Source organism: Lissotriton vulgaris, chromosome 1_1, assembly GCF_964263255.1.
Source record: "Lissotriton vulgaris chromosome 1_1, aLisVul1.2, whole genome shotgun sequence".
In the NCBI taxonomy this organism is placed as follows: Eukaryota; Metazoa; Chordata; class Amphibia; order Caudata; family Salamandridae; genus Lissotriton; species Lissotriton vulgaris.
This window is the reverse complement of record NC_141685.1, coordinates 1,483,096,914-1,483,118,693: the sequence shown is the minus strand read 5'-3', so window position 1 is coordinate 1,483,118,693 and position 21,780 is coordinate 1,483,096,914. Positions and strand designations below refer to the sequence as shown.

The 21,780-nt window shown below is 48.4% G+C and overlaps 2 protein-coding genes across 2 annotated transcripts in view; one reads left to right on the top strand and one right to left on the bottom strand.

Moving 5' to 3' along the window:
* Nucleotides 1-21,351, top strand: part of LRRC17 (leucine rich repeat containing 17) — a 290,549-nt gene extending 269,198 nt beyond the window's left edge. The window contains exon 4 of the mRNA XM_086967351.1: nucleotides 15,595-21,351. Coding sequence (XP_086823477.1) covers nucleotides 15,595-15,995 — 401 coding nt within the window. The 3' untranslated portion in view covers nucleotides 15,996-21,351. The remainder of the gene's footprint in view (nucleotides 1-15,594) is intronic.
* The window catches only part of FBXL13 (F-box and leucine rich repeat protein 13), a 1,406,730-nt gene that overhangs the window by 963,911 nt on the left and 421,039 nt on the right, over nucleotides 1-21,780 (bottom strand). The window lies entirely within an intron of this gene.

The window sequence follows — 21,780 nt, the reverse complement described above, 5'->3', positions numbered from 1 at the left end:
CAACACCGAGGGCGACAAATCCACCTCGATCTCTTTGCGGTAAAAGTCCTCGATGGTGGAGTCATACTTCTTGATGAAGGTGCCCATCACGAACTGCACAGTCAGCGGGACTTGCCCACACCGCCGCTGCCCAGCACCACCACCTTGTACTCGCGCATGGTCCCCCCGCCCCCGCCACCGGCACCAGCCCCGTGCCCCCTCCCTCGCCTCCTGTGGCATGTACTCACACCTTCCCCGCCCCCCCCCGCAGAACAGCAGCGGCACCCCCAGGCAGCATGGGCGGGCCCTACGGACCCCCCCGGCTGCGGCTAATGCTGCACACAATGAATGATGAACCGAGCGCCCCCGCCTGCCCGCGCGCCGGTGCCTAATGTCCACCCCCTTGGCTTTTGGGAGCGGAGGAAATCTATCCCTGGCTTCTTACATGAGCGGGAGATAGTCGGGCGAAATGCCAGGGGCCCCTGTGGTTAGGCTGCCCATGTTGTTGGTGGTGCTCCTCTCTGGCCATAACTGCAGGCTGCGCACCAGTGGGGTTGGATCCGAGTCCGTTGTGTCTTGCGTGGAGTCCGGAGGGGGCTCCGATCTTCGGGACCACCGGTGAGTCGGCCGGGGTTGCAGCTTCAGACCGACTGAGACCCTGTCATGGCGACTTGGATGTAGCTTGTTCCCTTGTGCCTCCAATTACTTTTTTTGTATTGTAGCAATGCTCGGGCTAATCTTTTTATTTTTATTATTTCCTGGGAATGGCAGCTCTCATCATGTGGCTTAAATGCAAGCTTCTTTCCATAGCCAATGTTCTTTCCATAACTAACGTAATAATTACGTTTAACTGTATTTCTTAAACATAAGTATCAAAAAACGTTGTCGACATACAGCTTAAGCTTTAATAATTTTCTTTCATTATGCTCTAAATATTTCACATAGGCTCAGAGGCCATGCACAGTTAATTTTACATGGTTTCATTTCATGCTGGCGGAGAGGAGACGCAACTGCTTCTGAAATATGCCAATTATAGACAATTGTACAGCTCCCCATGCAAACATCTTAACCAGGGTCATTGCATGAAACTCACTAATCGCACTTTGGAAGAAGCACGCACACACTGGAAGCCCCCATGGCAACCGGCAGGACCACTAGGCAGGATGCTAACTGCTTCTCAGAGAATAAAGAATGCATCTTTTTATGGTGGCGAAGAGGGTGGAGGAAGAGTATTTTCTGTTGCAAATTAAGTAAATTCTGTGGTTAGATCAATCTGCCTATAGAGCACAATCATCTACATTTTCGGGCTGAAAAATAACTGATATGTTTTGTTATTTTACGAAGAATGCCAATCCCAAAATGAAAGAAACGTGATAATCTGATCTTAGTGCAAAATAGCATCGCAATCTAAAAAATGGGGAATAGTTTTACGCCGTGAAAAAAAGTAATGCATAAATTGGTTTCGCATTTATTGCTGACATGATTGGCTAACTCCAGTGGCATCCTTGCCTGAAAAATGCGAAAGATAAATAAAAGTGTAGGTTTCAGTGATTTTTTTTTTTTTTTTTAAAGTAACAAACGTTATAGATGGAAATGAAAATTGGGTTCTGTTTTGCCTGAGATGACTCTTGTGGAATACAAACCTACTACAGCCGTGTGCCGCTTCAGCAAGTATCAGTAACATTTTCTAAAAAGTTTGGCTTACAGATTGATCACTTGCAACAGCTCATACAAATGCATGAGCACGCTCAATGCAGTTTCAAGTTTAGTTGCCTGATTTAAGTTAGCAGGACATCAAAACACGAAAACGTGCATGGTCAATGCCTTCTGGCACTTTAAAAACATCTGCTTCCAAGGCTGTGGAATGAAAAAAACAATTCATGCAACTCCGCACATCTAGCTGCACCTTGCCTGCCACCACGTGCGTACATGCTTTTTCACTGTAACTTAAGTCTGGCTTGGGTGTGATTGAAAACTGACTCCTTGCAACACCCTTTCGACAAGAGCAATGTTATGATGAAGGCCAGATTTAATTACATTTTATCAGGCTTGAAGTAGCCGTAATTGCACACGGTTAGGTTTCCACGTCCAGTGCTACCCTGTTTTCCCCTCCTGTGTGGGAAAGGGCACGTTGTAGGTAATGACTTTGATAACTTTTCCTTTAAATCTGAATGTTTTTTGGAGAAAGAGCTGTTGATATTTAATGTCCTAAATTTCAACCTTGTAACTGGCATGACTGGCTTTGCCTAGGTTTGTAGTAGTGTCTGCCAATACCGTTGCAGCTGAGTACATACCTGAAGACACAAATCAGCTAATTTGATGTGTGTACCATTAATGGTACACCTAACCCCAAATGCCTTGGAAGCTCTATCCGTTATAGTGTTAGAAAAGTGACACACTGCATTAGAGAGCAAGCGTTTGATTTCTGGAGCAGATCCACTCACTTTATGCTGTGGTTCTAGGCCAATACGGATCAAACTCGTGGAACTAAACTTTTTTTTTTTGATGGATAATTACAGCCAGGCAACTTAAAGTTCTGACGCTAGTAACTGAAATGGCCAGTCTGGTTGTATGTTGCTTGCCTGTTCCGTTGGACCTTGAATTTGCGGAAATAGCTTTCTGCATTGAAGAGGACGCACACTTTGACTTTACCTGCTCTGCACCTTCTTCAGCACTGAAGCTTTGATGTGCAATGTGTCGCGTGAACAAGTAGGCCCAAGGGATGTGTTGCCTGTCACTTCCGCTTCCTCAGTGGCCCACTTCAGCAGAGGAAGAGTATTTTCTAGAAGATCAAGGTGCTGCGATAATATGTGTTGACACACATGCAGCTGCTGGTCAGTGTGAGCAGGTTCAGTTGCTATAACATGCACAGCAGCTTTTCAAAGGGAAAGCAAAGGAAGATGAGTCCTAAAAAAGCTAAGTCCAGGCACTTTATTACTAAATTTATATTACATGTTAACAATTTATTTTGGTTTTTATGCCAAAGCAGAAGTAGGGTCTGGTCTGGTCTCAGTGAAAATACGCGTGGGCTGCTCAGTGAACCTACGCCTGGGCCGCTCAGTGAAGCTAGGCCTGGGCCGCTCACTGAAGCTAGGCCTGGGCCGCTCAGTGAAGCCAGGCCTGGGCTGCTCAGTGAAGCTAGGCCTGGGCCGCTCAGTGAAGCTAGGCCTGGGCAGCTCAGTGAAGCTAGACCTGGGCCGCTCAGTGAAGCTAGACCAGGGCCACTCAGTGAAATTAGGCCTGGACTGCTCAGTGAAATTGGGCCTAGGCCGCTCAGTGGAGCTAGGCCTGGGCCAGTCAGTGAACTTAGGCCTGGGCCACTTAAACTCTAAGCTGCGCGGGCATTGAACCTATGCATTGAAGCCCAACTCCCACTCCCTTCATTTCTGTGAATAACAAGAGTAATTTGCTCCGAAAAAAAGAGTAAAAATGGCACAACTCTTCACAAGGATAATTTAATACGCATATGGACTAGCCAGCCCCGGGCCAACAAGCATTTGTGGTTTAATGCCTCATGCCGTAAGTCCAAAAAAGCCTTGTTATCTGTATTAAAAACCAATGACGTTGGAGCTATTAAGGTTCAACGTACTCTGTACAAGAAGGCAATTAGTGACGCTAAGAGGGAATGGGAGGTTCTCCTGTGGGAGGAGTTGGGAGCTGCACTTACTTCTAGGGACTCCAAATTATTCTGGTCTATTGTTGCAACCGGCTTTCACTGCCTCAACCCTGTGCCTGGCCCTAATATTGCTCCGAAAATTTGGGAAAGGCACTTTGGTGGCCTATACGGAATCCCTGAGACTGACACCTTAACTTGTGATATTTCTGAATCCCAACAAATTTTAAATGTCCTTGGGCCTGAAGAGTGTGGAAGGATGACTACAGTCCCCAGTCTCCACCCCCAGGTTTAACTTTTTACACTGAGAGAGGTTGAGGCAGCAATAGGTAAACTGCTTCCCAACAAGGCCCCAGGGTTAGATAAATTGCCAGGGGATCTGTTCCGAACACAGCCCAAAATGTGGGCACCTTATCTGGTCGTTCTATTTAACGGGGTTCTTCAGGGTGCCGATTTGCCCCCTACTTGGCTCGGGGCTGAGATTGTGCCAATCCTTAAAAAGGGTTGTCCGCTTACCCCCTGGAACTATAGAACTATAGACCAATTAGCTTAATTGATACATCACAAAAGCTAATGGGGAGGATTATCCTTGACAGGATTCTTGGGTGGATTGACGAGAATGAGATCCTAACTACATTCCAGGCAGGCTTTAGGTCCGGCACTTCCACCTTAGATCAGATATTTCGCTTGCAGGTCCTGTATTGGAAGGTAGCAAAGGTGGAGGGTGGCAGCCTCTACCTTGTGTTCGTGGATCTGTGGGCAGCTTTCGATTTAGTTCCTCGAGCGAAATTGTGAAAGGTACTGGCAGACCTAGGACTTCCGTCTTACCTGCTGTCCATTCTTTCTAGGCTCCATACAAATAACTATGCCCAGGTTAGGTGTGGTAGGCATGGCGATCTCAAGGACCAATTTCCTGTCCAAAAAGGGGTTCGCCAAGAGTGCGTATTGGTTCCCACGTTATTCAGCCTCTACATTAATGGACTTGTGGACCATCTGAACGGTGTGGTAGATAACGATGCCCCCAAACTGGCCATGGGGAGGGTGTCCACTCTGATGTTTGCAGACGACACTCTGTTGTTGTCTAAAACATCGTCGGGCATCCAAAAAACACTTGATTGCTATGTAGAGTTCTGCGCGCTCCGGGGATTGGAAATCAACCTGGAAAAAAAAAAGTTCATGATATTCAATCCCCCGAAGCGGACACGCCCAAACCCGGTCCTACATGGTATTCCCCTTGAGAGGGTTGAGACATTTGTCTACTTGGGTGTTACCCTTACAGAGAACTTTGAGTGGAACACACAGATTACCAAGTCGAAACTAAAACTATCACAGCTAGTGGAGGGAATTAGTAAAGTAGTTAAGAGGTCAACATTTAAGCCGGTGTACCCGGCCTTGGAAATATACTGTCGCCAGGCTAGAACTGCAGTAATCTATGGGGTGGAGCTTTGGGGGCACAAACATATATCGACCATTTCAAGGGTGGAACACACCTTTATGAGGAATCTAGTTGGATTACCGGCTAGTACACCCTTGACCCCCCTTAGAATGGACCTTGGGATGGAGCCAATAGAGGAAATTGCGAGTGCAAGACCAATTATGTACTGGAAGAGGCTGTGGTCAGTCCCAGAATTGGCCGCCTACAGAGCAGAACTATCTGAGATCTGGATTTCTCTTAAATGCAAAAAGATACCGTGGCTGGAGCATATTAGGGCAGACAGTGTCCAGTTGGGTCTCCCGGACTTGTGGGAAAACCGGAGACCTTTTGCCCTGGGATACCAAAACAAGAACTCCATGCTCTGATATGTATGCAGAATTTCCAAACACTTCAGGGCAGGCTAACGTCTGAGTTCCTCTTAGTTAAATCGGAATCTAAAATCGAGGAATTCATGGATGTAATTGAACCCCCTCTTGCCAGAAAGTTGTATCTTCAGTTAAGGCATGGCACTTTACCCATTAGGTCATTTACAACCAAATGGTCCAAAACTAATATTGAAGTTTGCCCTGCCTGTCACTACAAAATTGAAAATGTACCACATGTTTTGTTCTTTGTCCTGCTTATTCTGCAATTAGAAATTGCTGGCTGATTCCAATCTGTAAGAACCTCAAATTTCTGCATTTTTTCCAGGCATGTAGAATATTGATTTATGACACCCATCCCCCCATTGTGTTTGCAGTATCTCGATACCTATTCAGTATGTGGCGTAGGAGACAAACATTTTTTCCCTAAATGTTAGCAATTATGAAACTTTTTTTTTTTTCACAACCATTTTTATTGAGCAAAGCAGGCAATAAAATCGTGGCACCCCACAGATCGGAGATCACCACCAACAGTTAAGACACAGTTTGTTATACATGTAGTAATGGTCAATTAGGTACCGAAAATAGGCTCAAATATGAACAAACCCACAACCCACCCTAACCCGTCAACTCCCAGAACCCCCTATCTCCCAGGACCACCCCCCCTCCCCCCCTCCCCACGCACGTGTACAATTAGCAGCAAGTAAAGGTTTAGGTGTAGTGTGACGGGTATGCCACAGAATCGGGCCAGCAATTTTAGCACAATCATATGTCCTCATCTCGATCCACTGGGGGATCCAGCGACAGTCCTCTGTAGTCGGCCCACCGCTTCCAGATTTTGTAGTGTTTGCGGGGGCAACCCCTTGCCTCAAATACCGGCTTCTCAAGTCCCATATAGTAGTCCAACCCTGCCTTCCACGCAGACAAGGGGGGGCCCTCTCTCCCTTCCACGCCCGGGCCAGATCCCTTTTGGCAACAACGAGTCCCAAGAGCAGCAAGTGGCGTTTATAGATGTTCCCACCAATGCCCTCCATAACATGCAGCAACCCCAAACGGTGAGTGCGGGGGAGATCCCAACCCAGGACCTCGGACAGGCAGCTCCACACACCCCTCCAAAAGCCAGACAATCAAGCACATGACCACACGGTATGCAACAAAGAACCTGGCGAGACTCCACAGCGCAGGCACTCCGGGGAGTCAATCAACCCAGCTTTCCACAACCGCTCGCGGGTGTAATAGGCTCTATGAAGGTACTTGAATTGGATAAGCCGGAGTCGCACAGAAGATAGCAGTCCCACGCGGGGATTCCAAGGCCTCCCTCCAATCGTCCTCATCCAGGGGGCCCACATCCACCTCCCATGCCGCCCGAAGGGGGAGTAGGGTAGAGGAGCAGTGAGTGACCAGCGTCTGGTAAATATGGGAGACCTTTCTATCCTCTGGTCCCCCATAAAGACCTTCGCCTCAACCGGGCTAAACTCAGGGAGTGAATCCAGGTTGGCAATGCTCGGGGTGAGGGCATGGCGCAATTGTAAGTAGCGGAAGAACTGGGACTGAGGCATGTGGAACTCCGTGCGGAGCTCTTGAAACGATTTAAGAGTAGTGCCAGACATTACCTGGCCCAGTAGTGAAATGCCAATTGCCTCCCATCCCTCAAACCCGTCCAGAGTCGAAAGCTCCGGGAGCAGGCCATTATGCCAGAGCGGCGTCTACGCTGTCAATTTGCCCCACCAGCCCATGCGGCGTAGGGTCTGTCTCCACACCGCAAAAACCACTCTTGTGACCGACGGTAGTGCTCGTCGCAGGCGGGCCGAGTATAGAATGGTGTGTAGCGTGTAGTCACCCATAAGCGAGTGCTCCAAGGCATAGGCCGGGTCCCCCCTGTCACTGTACCACCATTCGTTGAGGATGAGCAGCTGAGAAGCCTGATAGTAAGATAGCAGATCGGAGGTGGCCAGGCCACCACAATAGGTAGACAGGAAACACGTCTTCAGCGCCACTCTGGCCGCACCACCAGCCCATAGAAAGCGGCCCAGCGCCGAATTGACTTGCCGAAACCACTGTGGGCCAATAGGGTAGGGGTAATTTTGTAGCTGGTACAGCAGGCGCGGGAGCGCAACCATCTTGAAGATAGCAGATCTTCCAAAGATAGTAAGGGGCATCCTGGACCACGTTTTGATGTCAGCCTGGACCCGTTCCCACACCGGCAGAATGTTGCGGTCCCAGGCAACGGTGCGCGACTCCGAGAGAAACACACCAAGGTACTTCAGCCCATCCGTCGCCACTCGCAGTCCCGCTGCCCAGGGGTCCGCCACGACCCCGCCACCCAGCACCCATATGGTCGATTTGTGCAGATTGAGCCTAAGGCCGGAGACCTCGCCAAAGACGCGCATGACGTCCAGGACTCGGGGCCCAGAGTGCTGCAGGTCCGTGAGGAAAAACAGAACATCGTCTGCATATAATGCAATTCTATCCACCAGATCTCCATTCCACACAAACCCGCGTATCCGGGCATCTGTACGCACCCAAGATGCCAGGGGCTCCATAGCCAGGGCGAACAGGTATGGGGACAATGGGCAACCCTGTCGGGTCCCCCAACCAATCCGAAATTGCCCGGATGCGGCACCAGCCACCCGGACCGAGGCCGTGACGTTGGTATACAGTAACTTAAGGTATGACAGGAAAACCGGGCCCAGATTAAGACGGGGCAAGAGTGTAAATAGGTATGCCCAACTTACAGAGTCAAAGGCTCTGTCCATGTCCGCCAACAGGAGAGCCGCCTGTTCGTCCTGGGCCCCCATGGCATCCACCGCCGCCTGTGCCCACCGGATGTTATGACGAGTGGCCCTGCGGGGCATGAATCCGGCCTGGTCGGGGTGGACCAGGTCCGTGATATAGGGAAGAAGGCGGTTCGCCAGGGCCTTCGCCAAGATTTTGGCCTCTATATTCAATAGCGATATGGGCCGGTACGAGTCATGCCTGTCAGGGGCCCTGCCCGGCTTCAGAAACACCACAATTTCGGCATGGCGCCAATCCGGCGGTAGCTCCCCTCGAACCCGTGCCGCCTCAAGCGCGCGTCTGTACTGAGACGCCAGCTGGAGGTGAAATTTCTTGTAAAACTCACACGGGTAGCCGCTCGGTCCCGGCGCCTTCCCGGTGTTAAGCTGCCCCAGCGCCTCCCCGAGTTCTTCAGCAGAGAGCGGAGCGTCCAGTGCCGTTCTGGCTTCGTCCGAGACGGCCTTCGGCGACAGATCATCCAGGAATTTGGAAATCTCATCTGCCTCCAGGGAGTCTCGAGGGGCATACTGTTCCTCGAAGTAATGGGCAAAGCTAGCCGTTAGGCGGGTCGGGTCTGTCACCACTGTGCCGTCCTCTGCAGTGAGGCCCGGCAACGTGAGCGGCTGAAAAGTAGACTGACACAGCCTGTGGAGCATTGTGCAGGACTTGTCGCCCCACTGATAAATCCTACTGCGTGTGGCGAGCCACGCCTGCCTGGCCTCATCATGCAATACTGAAGCATAGGATTGCTGCGCCTGTAGGAGCAGCCGTACCACAGTCTCATCACCCCCTTCCCGCCCACGCTGTTCCAGGGTCTCCACCTGAGCGGCCGCAGCAGCAATGGCCTCCCGACGCCTCCGGCGGGCGGCAGCGCACCAAGCGATGTCCACCCCCCGTATCGTGGGCTTCATCGCCTCCCAAACCACCACCGCGTCAATGTCCCCCACAAGGTTATCGCGCAAATCATGATCAATCGCCTCCCGCAAGTGATGGACATAGTCGGGTTGTTGTAGATGCCATGAGGACATCCGCCAACGGAACGGCTGCCGTTTTGTGGGGAGTTCTATAGTAGCGACAACTGGGGAGTGGTCGGACAGACCCCTGGGCAAGATAGCAGCGTCCCGCACACGACTCAGACAGGCACCAGGCATAAAGATATAATCAAATCTCGAAAAGGAGCCATGTACAGCCGACACATACGTGAACTCATGCGCAACCGGATGCAAATGGCGCCACACATCCACCCAGCCCAAACTGTCCGCTGTCGCACGCAGCCTAGTATGTGGGGCAGAGGGAGAAGGATCCACAGCCACTGTTAGTCGCCTCTGGCGGTCCAAGCACCCCCAACTACCGTCAACGCATCCGGGATTTCATCCCATATCGCAAACAGTCTCTCCGACAGGGCCCACTGCACAGGGGGAGGGGCATAAACACTACCAAAAACTACAGGTTCAGCACCCATCATCCTTTTATAAAGACAAAGCGGCCCTGGGGGTCTACCCACTGCTTCTCATGAACATAGGCCACCCTGCGATGAACCAAGATTGCCACCCCTCTGGATCCCCTTGTAAAACCGGCATGATAGACCTGCTGGAAGCCAAACCTCTGGAGGCTAAGGACCTTGGAGCCCAACATATGAGTTTCTTGAAGCAAAAGCACGTCTACCACCTCCCGTTTCCCCCAGCGCAACACCGCTCCACGCTTGATTTTATCGAGCATCCCCCTCACATTCCATGTTGTAACACGTAAGGACTTATTGGGAAGCATAGTAGTCTGGTCAACCATTGTCCAGGTGATTCCCCCCACCAGGCCCCCTGCGCCACCCCCACACACCCCACCTCTCACTCAGTTCAGCAGTAATCCACACGTGCGACTTTCCCCACCCACCGCAGAGCCCCGAATCCGAACCCACCACTCCCACCCAACCCCAATCTCGAATCTCCCCCAACAACAAACCAACTCTCCCTACATCCCCGTCCCAACTCCCCCCACCCCTATACCTCATGGAACACTGAAGTATCTGTCGCGGCATGGATAGACCCGGACCCAAAACCGAGGACCCAGGGCGAACCATACCAAAGGATCCCAACATCCCGACCTCAACAATCACACACCCCCCCCCCCCCAGACAACTCCCACAACTCGTGAGGGTCAGAGGCCCCCTGGAAGTCGCCTCCCGAGCCCCAACAGCGTCACCACAGATAGCCAAGAAGAGTCTCAAAGCTGGCAGTCTGGGAGCAGCGGCTCCCCCACATAAACAGCCCCACTACATGATCCATTGCAAAGTAGGGCAACACATTACCGGGAAAGACAAGGGCCCAGGCCCCATCAGGGTTCAACTGCCAGCGTCAGAGTGTTCAGAGTCTATTGTCCCACTGGTCTGCGTCGCACTGGCGGAGGCGGATCTCTTGCGTGATCGGGACCTCCAATGTCGTCCTTTACGGGCCTGGCGGTTTGTCCGTTCTTGCGATGATCCCCTTGACCCGCCCGGATCCGGCCCCGGCTGGGCATGCGGCCTGATCCTCACCGTTTCATCTGTCCACCTGAAGACCTCCTCTGGGGAGTCAAAGAAATGGGTCCGGGACTGGTACACTACCCGTAGGCGAGCCGGGTACAGCAGAGAGTACTGGAGTTTCAGGCCCCGCAGCTTGTCCTTGGCGGCTACAAACAATTGTCTTTGTTGTTTCACAAGCCTGGTATAATCGGGAAAAATCATGATGGTGTGATTTTCATAAGAAAGTGGGACTTTGATCCTTGCTTCCCGCAGTATGACATCGCGGTCATGGTAATTCAAAAGTCTAGCAATGACAGGCCGAGGACGCTCACCCTCCGGCGGCCGCTGTGTCAGGGCCCTGTGTACACGCTCGATCACAAAACAAGAAGACAGGGCCCCCGGCGGGAGCCAGCTCTCCCACCACTAGGACAAAAACTGCTCCATGTCGTCCTTCTCACACCTCTCCGAAAAACCTATAAAGCGAAGGTTTTTCCTGCGTGCGCGCCCTTCAGCATCCTCCACTCGAGATGCGAGAGTCTTCTGGACACGCTCCATCTCCGCCATTTTCTGTTTCAGCGTGCCGATGTCCGTCTCTGCCACCGAGATTCAGGATTCCGTCTCCGTAATCCGCTCCACCGCATTGCGAAGGTCTTGGCACAGCAGTGCCACATCTGCACCCACAGCCCCAATCTTAGCATCTAGCATGTCTCTGGACTGGGTGATTGCCGCCAGGAGCGCCGCGTTGTCCGGCCCAGCCCCGCTGCCGCCGCCGGGCGCCCCAGGTCCTCCACTGGGCCCGGTAAATTTGTCAATGGGACCCTGCTTAGGCGGGCCTCCTCCACCACCTCTGGTCATGGCTGCGTGCAGTACCACCTTCACTACACCTCGGGTAACCGCTTCGGGTTATGGTCTCCGGAGCTCTCAGCCAAGCCAGACAACCCACCCCAGGATCGGGGCAATCGCCCTCCGCGGCGAGCCCTCGGTGGATCTTCAGGAATGGTCCCACAGCGTTGGACTCGGGTGGCTCCGATCCCCGGGCCAGGGCACATCCGCACGTCTGAAAGCCTCTCTGGGATAATAAGCGTCTACCACTGCGCCCAGGTCCGGGCCGGCCTCAAGGTCGCAAAACTCGAAGCCCCGGTCTCACAAGGGCGGAATAGGCCTCTGCCGCGCCGTGCCGCCCGGGGAGGCTCTCCAATGCACGGTACTGAACCGCAGGGCACCGCTGCAACTCCTCTGCTCTCGGTGCTGCAAACGCCGGTGGAGGACTAGTCCGGCCGGCCCGATCTCCGGCCACCTGCCACCGACCTCCGCCCGGCAGCCTGAAAATCGAGGTCCCGGCTCCACCGCCAACCGCCAGGCCGCACTCCGTCGCCGGCGTCTCCGGTCCCCAGAAAAGTCTGAAAGGGGAGGTCAGCACACCGGAGAGGTCCAGACACCTCCAGGAACAGACGCCACTCACATGGTATCGTTAGCGGGCTCGGGGGCCAGGATAAATGAGCAAATTGTGTCCGGGCCGGCGGGAGCTCTACAAGGCTGCGACCGCCATCTTCGCCCGCCAAGCCACGCCCCCGCAATTATGAAATTTTACTGTTCTTTTTCATTGATAACTCACAGTTTAATTCTCTTCTTAAACGTTTAATGATTATTTATTGTTTTAACAATTTGTGCTGGTTTGTATTTTATGTGCACTTTTATGGTCATTGACCGAAATAAAGTTATCAATGGTTATTTCAATTGCATAAGTTTAAGAAGGTATTACACATTGCAACACAATAAACCCTCCCCTATCAGTAATGAAACTATTTCAAAATAGTCCCTGAAAACTGATGATATGTCAGATTCCAGTTCCCTTCAGGACCCGTTCAGTGAATAACTTCTATTAATTGATACCTGGAAACGTTGGAGGCTGTTTATTAAATCTCTTTTCTGCCACCTGGCTGTGCTTGCTTCCCTGCCCCCTCGCTGTGCTTGCTTCCCTGCCCCCTCGCTGTGCTTGCTTCCCTGCCCCCTCGCTGTGCTTGCTTCCCTGCCCCCTCTCTGTGCTTGCTTCCCTGCCCCCTCGCTGTGCTTGCTTCCCTGCCCCCTCGCTGTGCTTGCTCTCCTGAGTGTGTGTGTGGCTTTGGGTGGGTGTGTGTGGCTTTGGGTGGGTGTGTGTGGCTCTGGGTGGGTGTGTGTGGCTCTGGGTGGGTGTGTGTGGCTCTGGGTGGGTGTGTGTGGCTCTGGGTGGGTGGGTGTGGCTCTGGGTGGGTGTGTGTGGCTCTGGGTGTGTGTGTGTGTGGCTCTGGGTGTGTGTGTGGCTTTGGGTGTGTGTATGTGGCTCTGGGTGTGTGTGTGGCTCTGTGTGTGGCTCTCTCTGTGGGTGTGGGTCTGTGTGTGTGGGGGTCTGTCTGTGTGTGGGGGTCTGTGTGTGTGTGTGGGTCTGTGTGTGTGTGGGATGTGTGTGTGTGTGGCTCTGTGTGTGTGGCCCTGTGTGTGTGGCTCTGTGTGTGTGAGTGGCTCTCTGTGTGTGTGTGTGTGGGGGGGGCTCTGTTTGTGTGTGGGGGTCTGTGTGTGTGTGTGGGTCTGTGTGTTTTTGTGTGGCATTTGCCAGAGATTAAACTATTGGCATTGTAAATGACAATGCCATTTATTTTTTTGTTTTCAAAACCAACACATAAATACAAATGTTGTCATTTACAATGCCAATAGCTCAAACTTTTCAAAAGGCGAAACCATTGCATTGTAAATGCTTGTTTATTATTATTTTCAGCACTGCAGTACCATATGGGAGTCCCAGCAGTACAGATGACTTATTACTTGGTTGTGCCTGGGGAGGAGGTTGGGGCCCTTTATGTGGCGCTTTTTCTTGAAATTCAGGATCTTGTCTCTGAGTCCTGTAATGTTGGCTGCAATGTTTTGTTCAATGATGAGAAATGCAAAAAGAATAATTGATGGACAGAATGCAGAACAATGTCATACATTCACCCCAGTACAGAGATCTGGGCCTAAATCCATTGTTTTTTTGCTCACCATGCCATTCAAGTTTGGACCTAGCCATATGCAAATCAGTCTTGACCCTGCACCTAATGGGAACAGTCCAGCTTGAACTGCCAGGTCAGGTCCTCCCTCAGCTCAGAGAGGGAAAGGGAGCCTGGGCATGTCTCCACCCAGGCTGTAATGCAGCCTGGGTGGAGCACATGCAAAGATTACTTCTGTTATTATCATTCTACTTTTTCAATTGCACTGCTTTAAAGTCAGGGGCGGATCCTCTACTACGGTGAAGGAACATCACCGCACTGCTTTCTCGCAGTGCAAGAAGCAGAAACATAAAATGGTAATAACTACCATTTTATGTTTCTGCAGAAGGGTCTGGTTATGGGGGTGTGGGTAAGAGGGGTTGCTCTGCGAGCAGGGCTGGGCAGTGGAGGAGTGGTGTGCCCACTCTTGAGTGCGCATGACTGGTTTGGTCTGCCCTCTGGGACCGACCAAACCAGTCACGCGCACTCTGCCCTTCTTCATGTAGACTGTAAAGCAGCCTACATGGGGAACATGGGCGGGCCATTAGCCCCTGGCTGGGAGGCGTCAGCACCAATCTCAACGTTGCTTGCAGCGTTGTGATTGGCTTAGGGGTGGTACTGGGAGCCTGGCTGCCTAGCTGCCTGCTTCCTTATCCTGCCCGAGGCAGGAGAGCAGAAGCAGAGACCACGCGGGGCCTGGCCGGCGGGAAGGTAAGTTAAAAAATGTTTTACATTTTTAAATTAAACCCTCCCCCGTGCGACCTCCCTCCCTGAGGGACCCACCGCCCCTCCACCCATGTGTTATGCCAGCCGCGGCTGTTTAAAGCAGTGGGGCGTGCTCCTCCACCTTAGCGGAGGATCCGCCACGGAAAGCTACTCCGTAGTTTCTGATAAAGACAACTTTTTGTAGCTTTGTACTTCTAGGCTACTTTCTCCATTCCTGCATGCATGTTTCTGGAGCAGGCAACACTAACTTAATCCATATTGGATGAGTCTCTCAGTCTGAGAAATCTAGCTTGGCACCATGTTACAGTTGTAGACTCATTCTGCTTACACCACAAAATAGCCCGCTAGATTTAGTCTTGGGACTTTTCACAATTACAGACTTATAGTGTCTGCATTACAGCTGTGTGTAATCTAGCCAATTTCTGGCTATGCTGCAGGCGAAGAAAGACTGGCAATTGATTTCATTACTGGCAGGGCTCGTATCCTGATGAAGGTTCCCATAAACTGCAGACGAGAGCCAAAGTGCATCAGGAGACAAATATGCAGCAACTTGATAATCTTTATAAAATCATATAGTCTTAAGTTTTCTAATGATTAATGATAGAAGTCACTAGAACTAGTACGTTATATATAACCGCTTATTACCACTCATTAAAGTGCATTTTGTACTAAGAGTTGATGTAATCAAAACTATTTTTAGTCTATGGATTAGATCACTAGCATCTAATTTATTCCACATTGTTTGACTGCTTGTGATGACACTATTTAAAACAATGGGGCTCTGCTTTAGTCTTCATTAAATGTTCACATGTGCTGGTATCCGCAGATCCAATGTTAGGAAGTACAAAGTAAAAGGAATCCGCACCCTGCCTTTTTTTTTTTACAAATTCATCCTTAAAACCCCAACTAGTTGCTGTTCTGCCGTGACATCAAATAAACAACGTGTTTTAAGAAACTCCATGTAAATACGTTTAGAGAAAAAACAACGAAATTCTTCGCAATGTCTTTACTGATGGCGTTAACGTAGTGAGAATTTCACAGACTATAGGCTGATTGTACTATAATCTTAGTATACAAATCTTAACATAAAATCACTTGAAGACACTGTAAACACTTGCAGTGTCGCCTAGCTTAAAGTGATATGTTTAATTGACTTAAATGCTTATTTTCAACAACTGCCACCACTAACCTTTTTCATGCTTTTCGACCAGCTGCCTTTTCAGGTCTTGTCAATCTGCACGAGTTGGATCTATCAAACAACAACCTGTACAACTTTCAATATGGAGTGCTGGAAGACCTGTACTTCTTGAGACAGTTGTGGCTGCGCGACAATCCCTGGAAGTGTGACTACCACATCCATTACTTGTTCTACTGGCTGAAGCACCACTACACTGTGAACTACAGTGGGCTGGAGTGCAGAACGCCAGAGGAATACAGAGGCTGGTATGTTGGGAAATATGTTCAAAGCTATTATGAGGAGTGCCCAAATGACAGACTACAGGCCTATCCAGACCGGGATATAGATGAAGAGGAGATGGAGTGGCACAAAGAACATACAAAGCATATCTCGACGACTCAAAAACAAGGAGTCGTACTAACTCTGTTAAATTGAATCATTGGTTAGTACCGGGTTGAGCCACCTATTTAAATCATAGAGAAAACTGTTTACATGTTCTTGATGTTCTGTCCAACATTGAGCACTATTTGCCAACTAACAGTACCATGAACCGAACAATGAAAAGTCAATGTGTTACTGTTAACTTCAAGACTATTCCATTCAGATTACAATCAGAAGCATACAGTGAGAGAATGCAGTAGACAGATACTGTATGTGACGCCTTTCTAAAGCAAAAGTTATGTGATCTTTAAGTAATTTCCATTATAACATTGCCATATGACCGCCAGATGTAAACTCAAGCACGTCTACGGTTAAACATACACCTTTTCTCGAAAGACTTTTGCAAGTACCTGTGATTTATGTGATGTAGCAGTTAACGTTTCCTTATTCTCTTATTAACATCAAGGGACCAGTTGTGACTTTAGCATCTCCACAGCTGGGACATCACAAATTGGAACAAAAGACAAAAATGCAATTGTCGACCACAACATCAGTGTTATGGTATAGCAGGGGTGCCATTGATCCTTAAGAAACCAAGAAAAATGGGCCCTCATTTACCTGGTTTGGTAGTGAAAAATACCTATATTTGATGCTGCAGTGGACCCCTTTGACACCTAAGCCACGGTGCACTGCACCTGCTGCATTATTGATTGCTTCTCACCTGTCTGAATGTGAAATTAAAATTTGGCAAGTGAGTTGTGTTTAATACAAGCGAAAGATATGCAGATTATTAGCTTGCAACAAGCAGTAATGTGTGCTATAGTGGTGGTCAATATAGTACCACAAGGGCTAGTTCTATGCCACATTTTCAGCCTTACGACTGATTGTGTAAATGATTTCCAACTTGAGTCACTGAGTGTAAGTTTATTTAATGTGAATATCTTGAAAATCTGGCATGGGTCTGGTCCTCCCGATCCTATGTTAAAGATCCCTGATGCACAGGACCCTGCATTTCTTTAGTCATTAGGTAATGTGGTGCACTGCCTCTGCAGAGATTCAGGATCACTTAGAAAGCATACTAGCATACCACATAGCATTTCACTATACAATGTCCTAGAGATTGTGAGAGCTTGCACACTCCCATACCCATTCTAAATTACTAGTGCCAGGGCCCTCAAAAGAGTCACTGCAGCTTGCACCATCCATTGTCTCTGAAAGAACTGCCAATAACAGTACCAACGCAACTACTAATCATCACATTCTTACAAGTATGACAGTTCAGACTTTTCCAGGCTCTCAAAGCTTTAAGAATGGCTTTGCTGGTAGGTATTAGTTGTTTTTCATGTACATTACATTAATAAACAACTGTTAATGTGTTTATGGCTAAATTAGACAAACAGCACCACCAAGTGGCAGACAGTCATAATGCCGGTGTTGATAATTAAGTGCTGGTCCCTAGCACCGGAAACCACAGGCTCAAATTAAGCACTGTGAATTACACATAAACATGTAAAAACACTCAGCAACTAAGCAGGTTTATGCTAACGATGAACAAAATCTAACCACTGTAGAGATGTGAGCCCTAAAAGAACAAGATAGAAGACCAGCTGTTTGCCTGGCCCCCTTGTACATCTGTATAGCATGAGAAATCCAGCTGAAAAGACAGGATTTTCCAGAATATGCTAGGCAGTGTTATGCAAGAGAGCTCTACTTTCATACTGGAATTCTTTTCAAAACTATTAAACATCCACATTGGCCTTTTGTTAGGTCACAGAATCCCTATTCCAAAAGCATACATATGTACTGTATTTGAAAGTAAAGTTTTTTTTTTCAAGCATAGGATTTTTGAACACTACGGGGGATATTAAGATCCAACCTGTTACATTTATATGCATTGCAGATACAGGAAATTGACTGGTTCCTTACAAATTGACTGGTTCCTTACATTATATCTTGGAAGGGGTAGAGTATGAGGACTGCTGTGTGCAGGATTCTGTCACAACCCAAAAACAAAGTTAGAAAAAAGAGAGGATAAATGTTATCATCCTGCATCACACACTCCCTCGTCCCATTTGCCCGGGAAATGCTTAAGCCTTGTTCCAAGCATTTGCCGTATGCTTTATCCCAGAAACTGGTTTGCATCTTTCCACAAACTCTTCCTAGTCAACAGTGTAATTTCCTTGGCCATGCTTCCCGTAATACAACAATGGTTTCATATGGGTAATCTTAAACGTAAAATGTGATGTTATAGACACCGAATCTTTTGGGCAAAATCATTTCATGAGAATGACCAAACTAAAGATTTTCAAGATTATCTTGTAATGAGAGTTATGATCTTCGGAGTCTAATCTTCTGACCAAGAGAGTTACTAAAGAATTACCCAAATGTACTCTGATAAATATCTGAAAATTGTCTAACTGCAAACCTCCCTCTGCATACTAATATGTTAACGTGAAAATAGAATTAAGCTATGTGTATAATTACAGAAGGACTAGGTGGGCGCATGTATGAATAATTGTGCAACCCTAGTCATACACTGATGCATAATGCATGTATGCTTTCTGCCTATTAGTAGCAGGTTGCGCTTGACCTCGTTTTGGGTTGCGATAAAATTGTCCTTGGAAAGATCCACTATATCCCTCATTCCAGGTGACCCACGAATACTGATTTTCTATTCCAGCACCTGCAATTATAGAGACCATAGGTATTAGTACCTCCAGGTACAGAATTATCTTAGTATTCAGAGATGCATACTAACTGTTCCCTGGAAAAGGAGGTCTTACCAATGAAATCAGTGTTTGCACTCCGAATTTCTAATATATTTTCTCATATTGGCCTCTTCCCCACCTGGACATTTTGACAGGTTTTTGCTAGTGAAATATTTGGTAAAGAGGAGGTTTGCAGGAGTCCTGTTTTACTGCTGATCATGCACTGTATAATTTGAGCCTGTGGTTTCTGGGGTTCTGCACACGCTCTAATTGCCAGCACCCGCACTTATGACATTTAGCCCCATGGTGGCGCTGTTTGTCTAATTTGGAGACCAGCACAACAACTGTTGTTTATTAATTCTATATAAATTATCAATGGCAAATACCTGCTGCCAACGCTATTAATATAGACTTAGGGGCCTGGAATAGTCAGAATTGTCACACTTGTATGAGTGTGATGGTTAGTAGTTTAGTTGTTACTGTAAGTGGCAGAACTGACAGTGGCAATGGGCAGTGCAAGCATAAGTGGTCTCCTGGTAGGGCCCTGGCACTTATTTTATTTTTACAAATTAGGCACTGCGATTATATTCTCTTCATTCGGCTGTTACCTCCGGTTATCAGCCCAGTTGTTATTAAGGAGAGCCTAGGCCTTGAATTCTCCCCTTTCACAAGTCCTTTTCTGGTTAGTCCAAGCAGCACCTCAATGAATATGAAGGGGCTGGGTTCCACAGCCTATGCACTACATATGAAAGGGTCATCCATATAACCACATACTGCGCTGCCACAGCACCACTCTTATTGTTTAACTAGTGATACAGCTACCTAGTGTTTTCAACACTTCTGACCCATTGTCCTCAAAATGGTTTCCTGCCAGACTCTTTGCAGGATCCAGATGTAATTCATAAAGGGGCCACAAGAGCATCACTAAGAGGAATTTCAGGCATACTTCAACCCTGTTAAAACTTCAATAGGAAGATTTATAACATCCACAGAGCACAAAGCCAATACCATGAAAGGAGAATGGAAAGCAATTTACTAGCAATAAAGAGCACAGTTGTATATCATCTGACTAGAAAGAGACTTGGTAGCCTAAAACATAAAATGCCCAAAATGCACCACTGCTTATTTTACATCAGGTTTGAAATGGCACATTTTACATGCGTGCTATTAGGGCCAGAGAAGAACTTGGTTTTGCTCTGGGTCATCAATCTCGCACTTCCAAAATGTCACGTTATGCTTCAAATTAGGGTTAAGAATATGCACACTCATGCGTGTTTGCAACATTTCAATATAAAAGGGAAAACAAGAGGAAGTCAACATGAGTGTTAAAGTTGTATTTGGAAACCTAAGCTCCACAACACAAGGTGTTGAAACTCGAGGGTAATTTAAAATCAGCAGGACTGACTCAGTCAACTGTATGAGGTAGCCTGACTCAGTCAACTGTATGAGGTAGCCTTGTTTTTCATCACAAACGCCTACAAACCATAGAGTAAATCTTCTTTAGTGGAGTAAGTGCTTAATTTGAGCAGGAGTTTGCAGGTGTAGCCGTTCACCAATGGTTTTTGGGGACCAGCACTATTTTTCCTCTTTAGACTTTGTTCCAGGGCGAAAGAGGAAAAAAAGGAAAAGGAGGAAAGAAGGAGGAAGAGAATGATGGAAAAAACATGACAAAGGGAGAACACAACAGTGGCGGCTCCTCCACGAAGGCAGAGAAGCGTTGCCCCGCTGCTTTTTAGCAGTGAAATAAAGGAAAAATAAAATGATAATAAGTCACCGTTATTGTTCCTGCGGCAGCAGCTTTGCGGGGCAAAAGCAGTGCGGCTGCTCTGCTCTCAAAGCAGGTAGAGGAGTGGTGAGCACACTCTGTAAGTGCGCAGGAATGTTTGGCCTGCCATCTTGGGCCGGCCAAACATTCATGCACACTTTTCAAGTTCTCCAACCAGGCTATATTCCAGCCTGGGTGGAGAACATGCCCGGGCTCCCACTGCCTGACCGAGCGCCGAACCAAGGCCCTCTGACCAATCACAACACTGCAATGCAGCATAGTGATTGCGATTGGCTATGGAGAACCTGGGTGAGCTTCCTGTGACGGCTGGAGTGAGGGACTATGGAGGAGAGACGCGCGAGGAAGTGGCGAGAAGGTATGCTTTTTTTTAATTTATTTTTTTACACCAGCTTCCCCTTGTCCCACACCCCTGTCCCCCCACTCCCGATCATTGTCCGCCACCACTGTAAAGGAGAAAACCCGCAAGAGTGAGATAAAGGGACAGGGAGTGTCTGGTGTTGTATTAAAAAGTCATGAGATGGATTCAAGACTAAACAGCTTTGGTGTTTGGCACATGAACATTCAGTAGCGCCAACTGAAGGCTTCTGAGCCAAAGGTTGGACTCAGTGGAGTGCATTGCATTGCTATTGAACAGCTTCTTTTCAGAGAAAAGTTTTCCATGTTTTGTGTTTTATCTGCCGTGTCTCCTGTTTTATACTAACATCTAAATGAAACAAGCTGGCATTTGTTTTATTCTTTGATGTTTTTGCTACCATGAGTAAATTATCCCATGTCCGGCTCTATCTGTATCCGGTGCTCTGTAATTTACAAGTTAACAGCGAGACAGGGTCACTCCTCCTCACTTTTAGGTCAACATTTCTGTCTCATTTTCTCCATGTATATATGTTTTTTTAATAAATCATGCTCCGCAGTGTCAGTGTTTTCTCCTGGAAAACGAATATATTTTCAGTTTGTAGAATGTCCTATGTACTAAGGAAAGTGAATTAGATGTTTCCAAATGCTTTAAAAAGACCTATCACTGTATTAGAATAGATATTTCAATGCCTGCAATACTGACCACTTTCTGTATAGTCTTTCCAAGACTCCTACCTGCTTTATCTCTGGATGCAAAAAGAACAAGTTATGGACAGAACGCAGAACAATGTCATACATTCAACCAGTGCAGAGATGTATACCTAAATTCATAGGTTCTTTGCTCCCAGTGCCATACCAGTTTGAACCCAGCCATATGCAAATCAGTCTCGACCCTGCGCCCAATGGGAACAGTCCAGCCCGAACTGCCAGGCCGGGTCCTTCCTGGACTGGAAACAAGCATCCTAGGGCCGGTTTCCGGGTTTCACCCCTC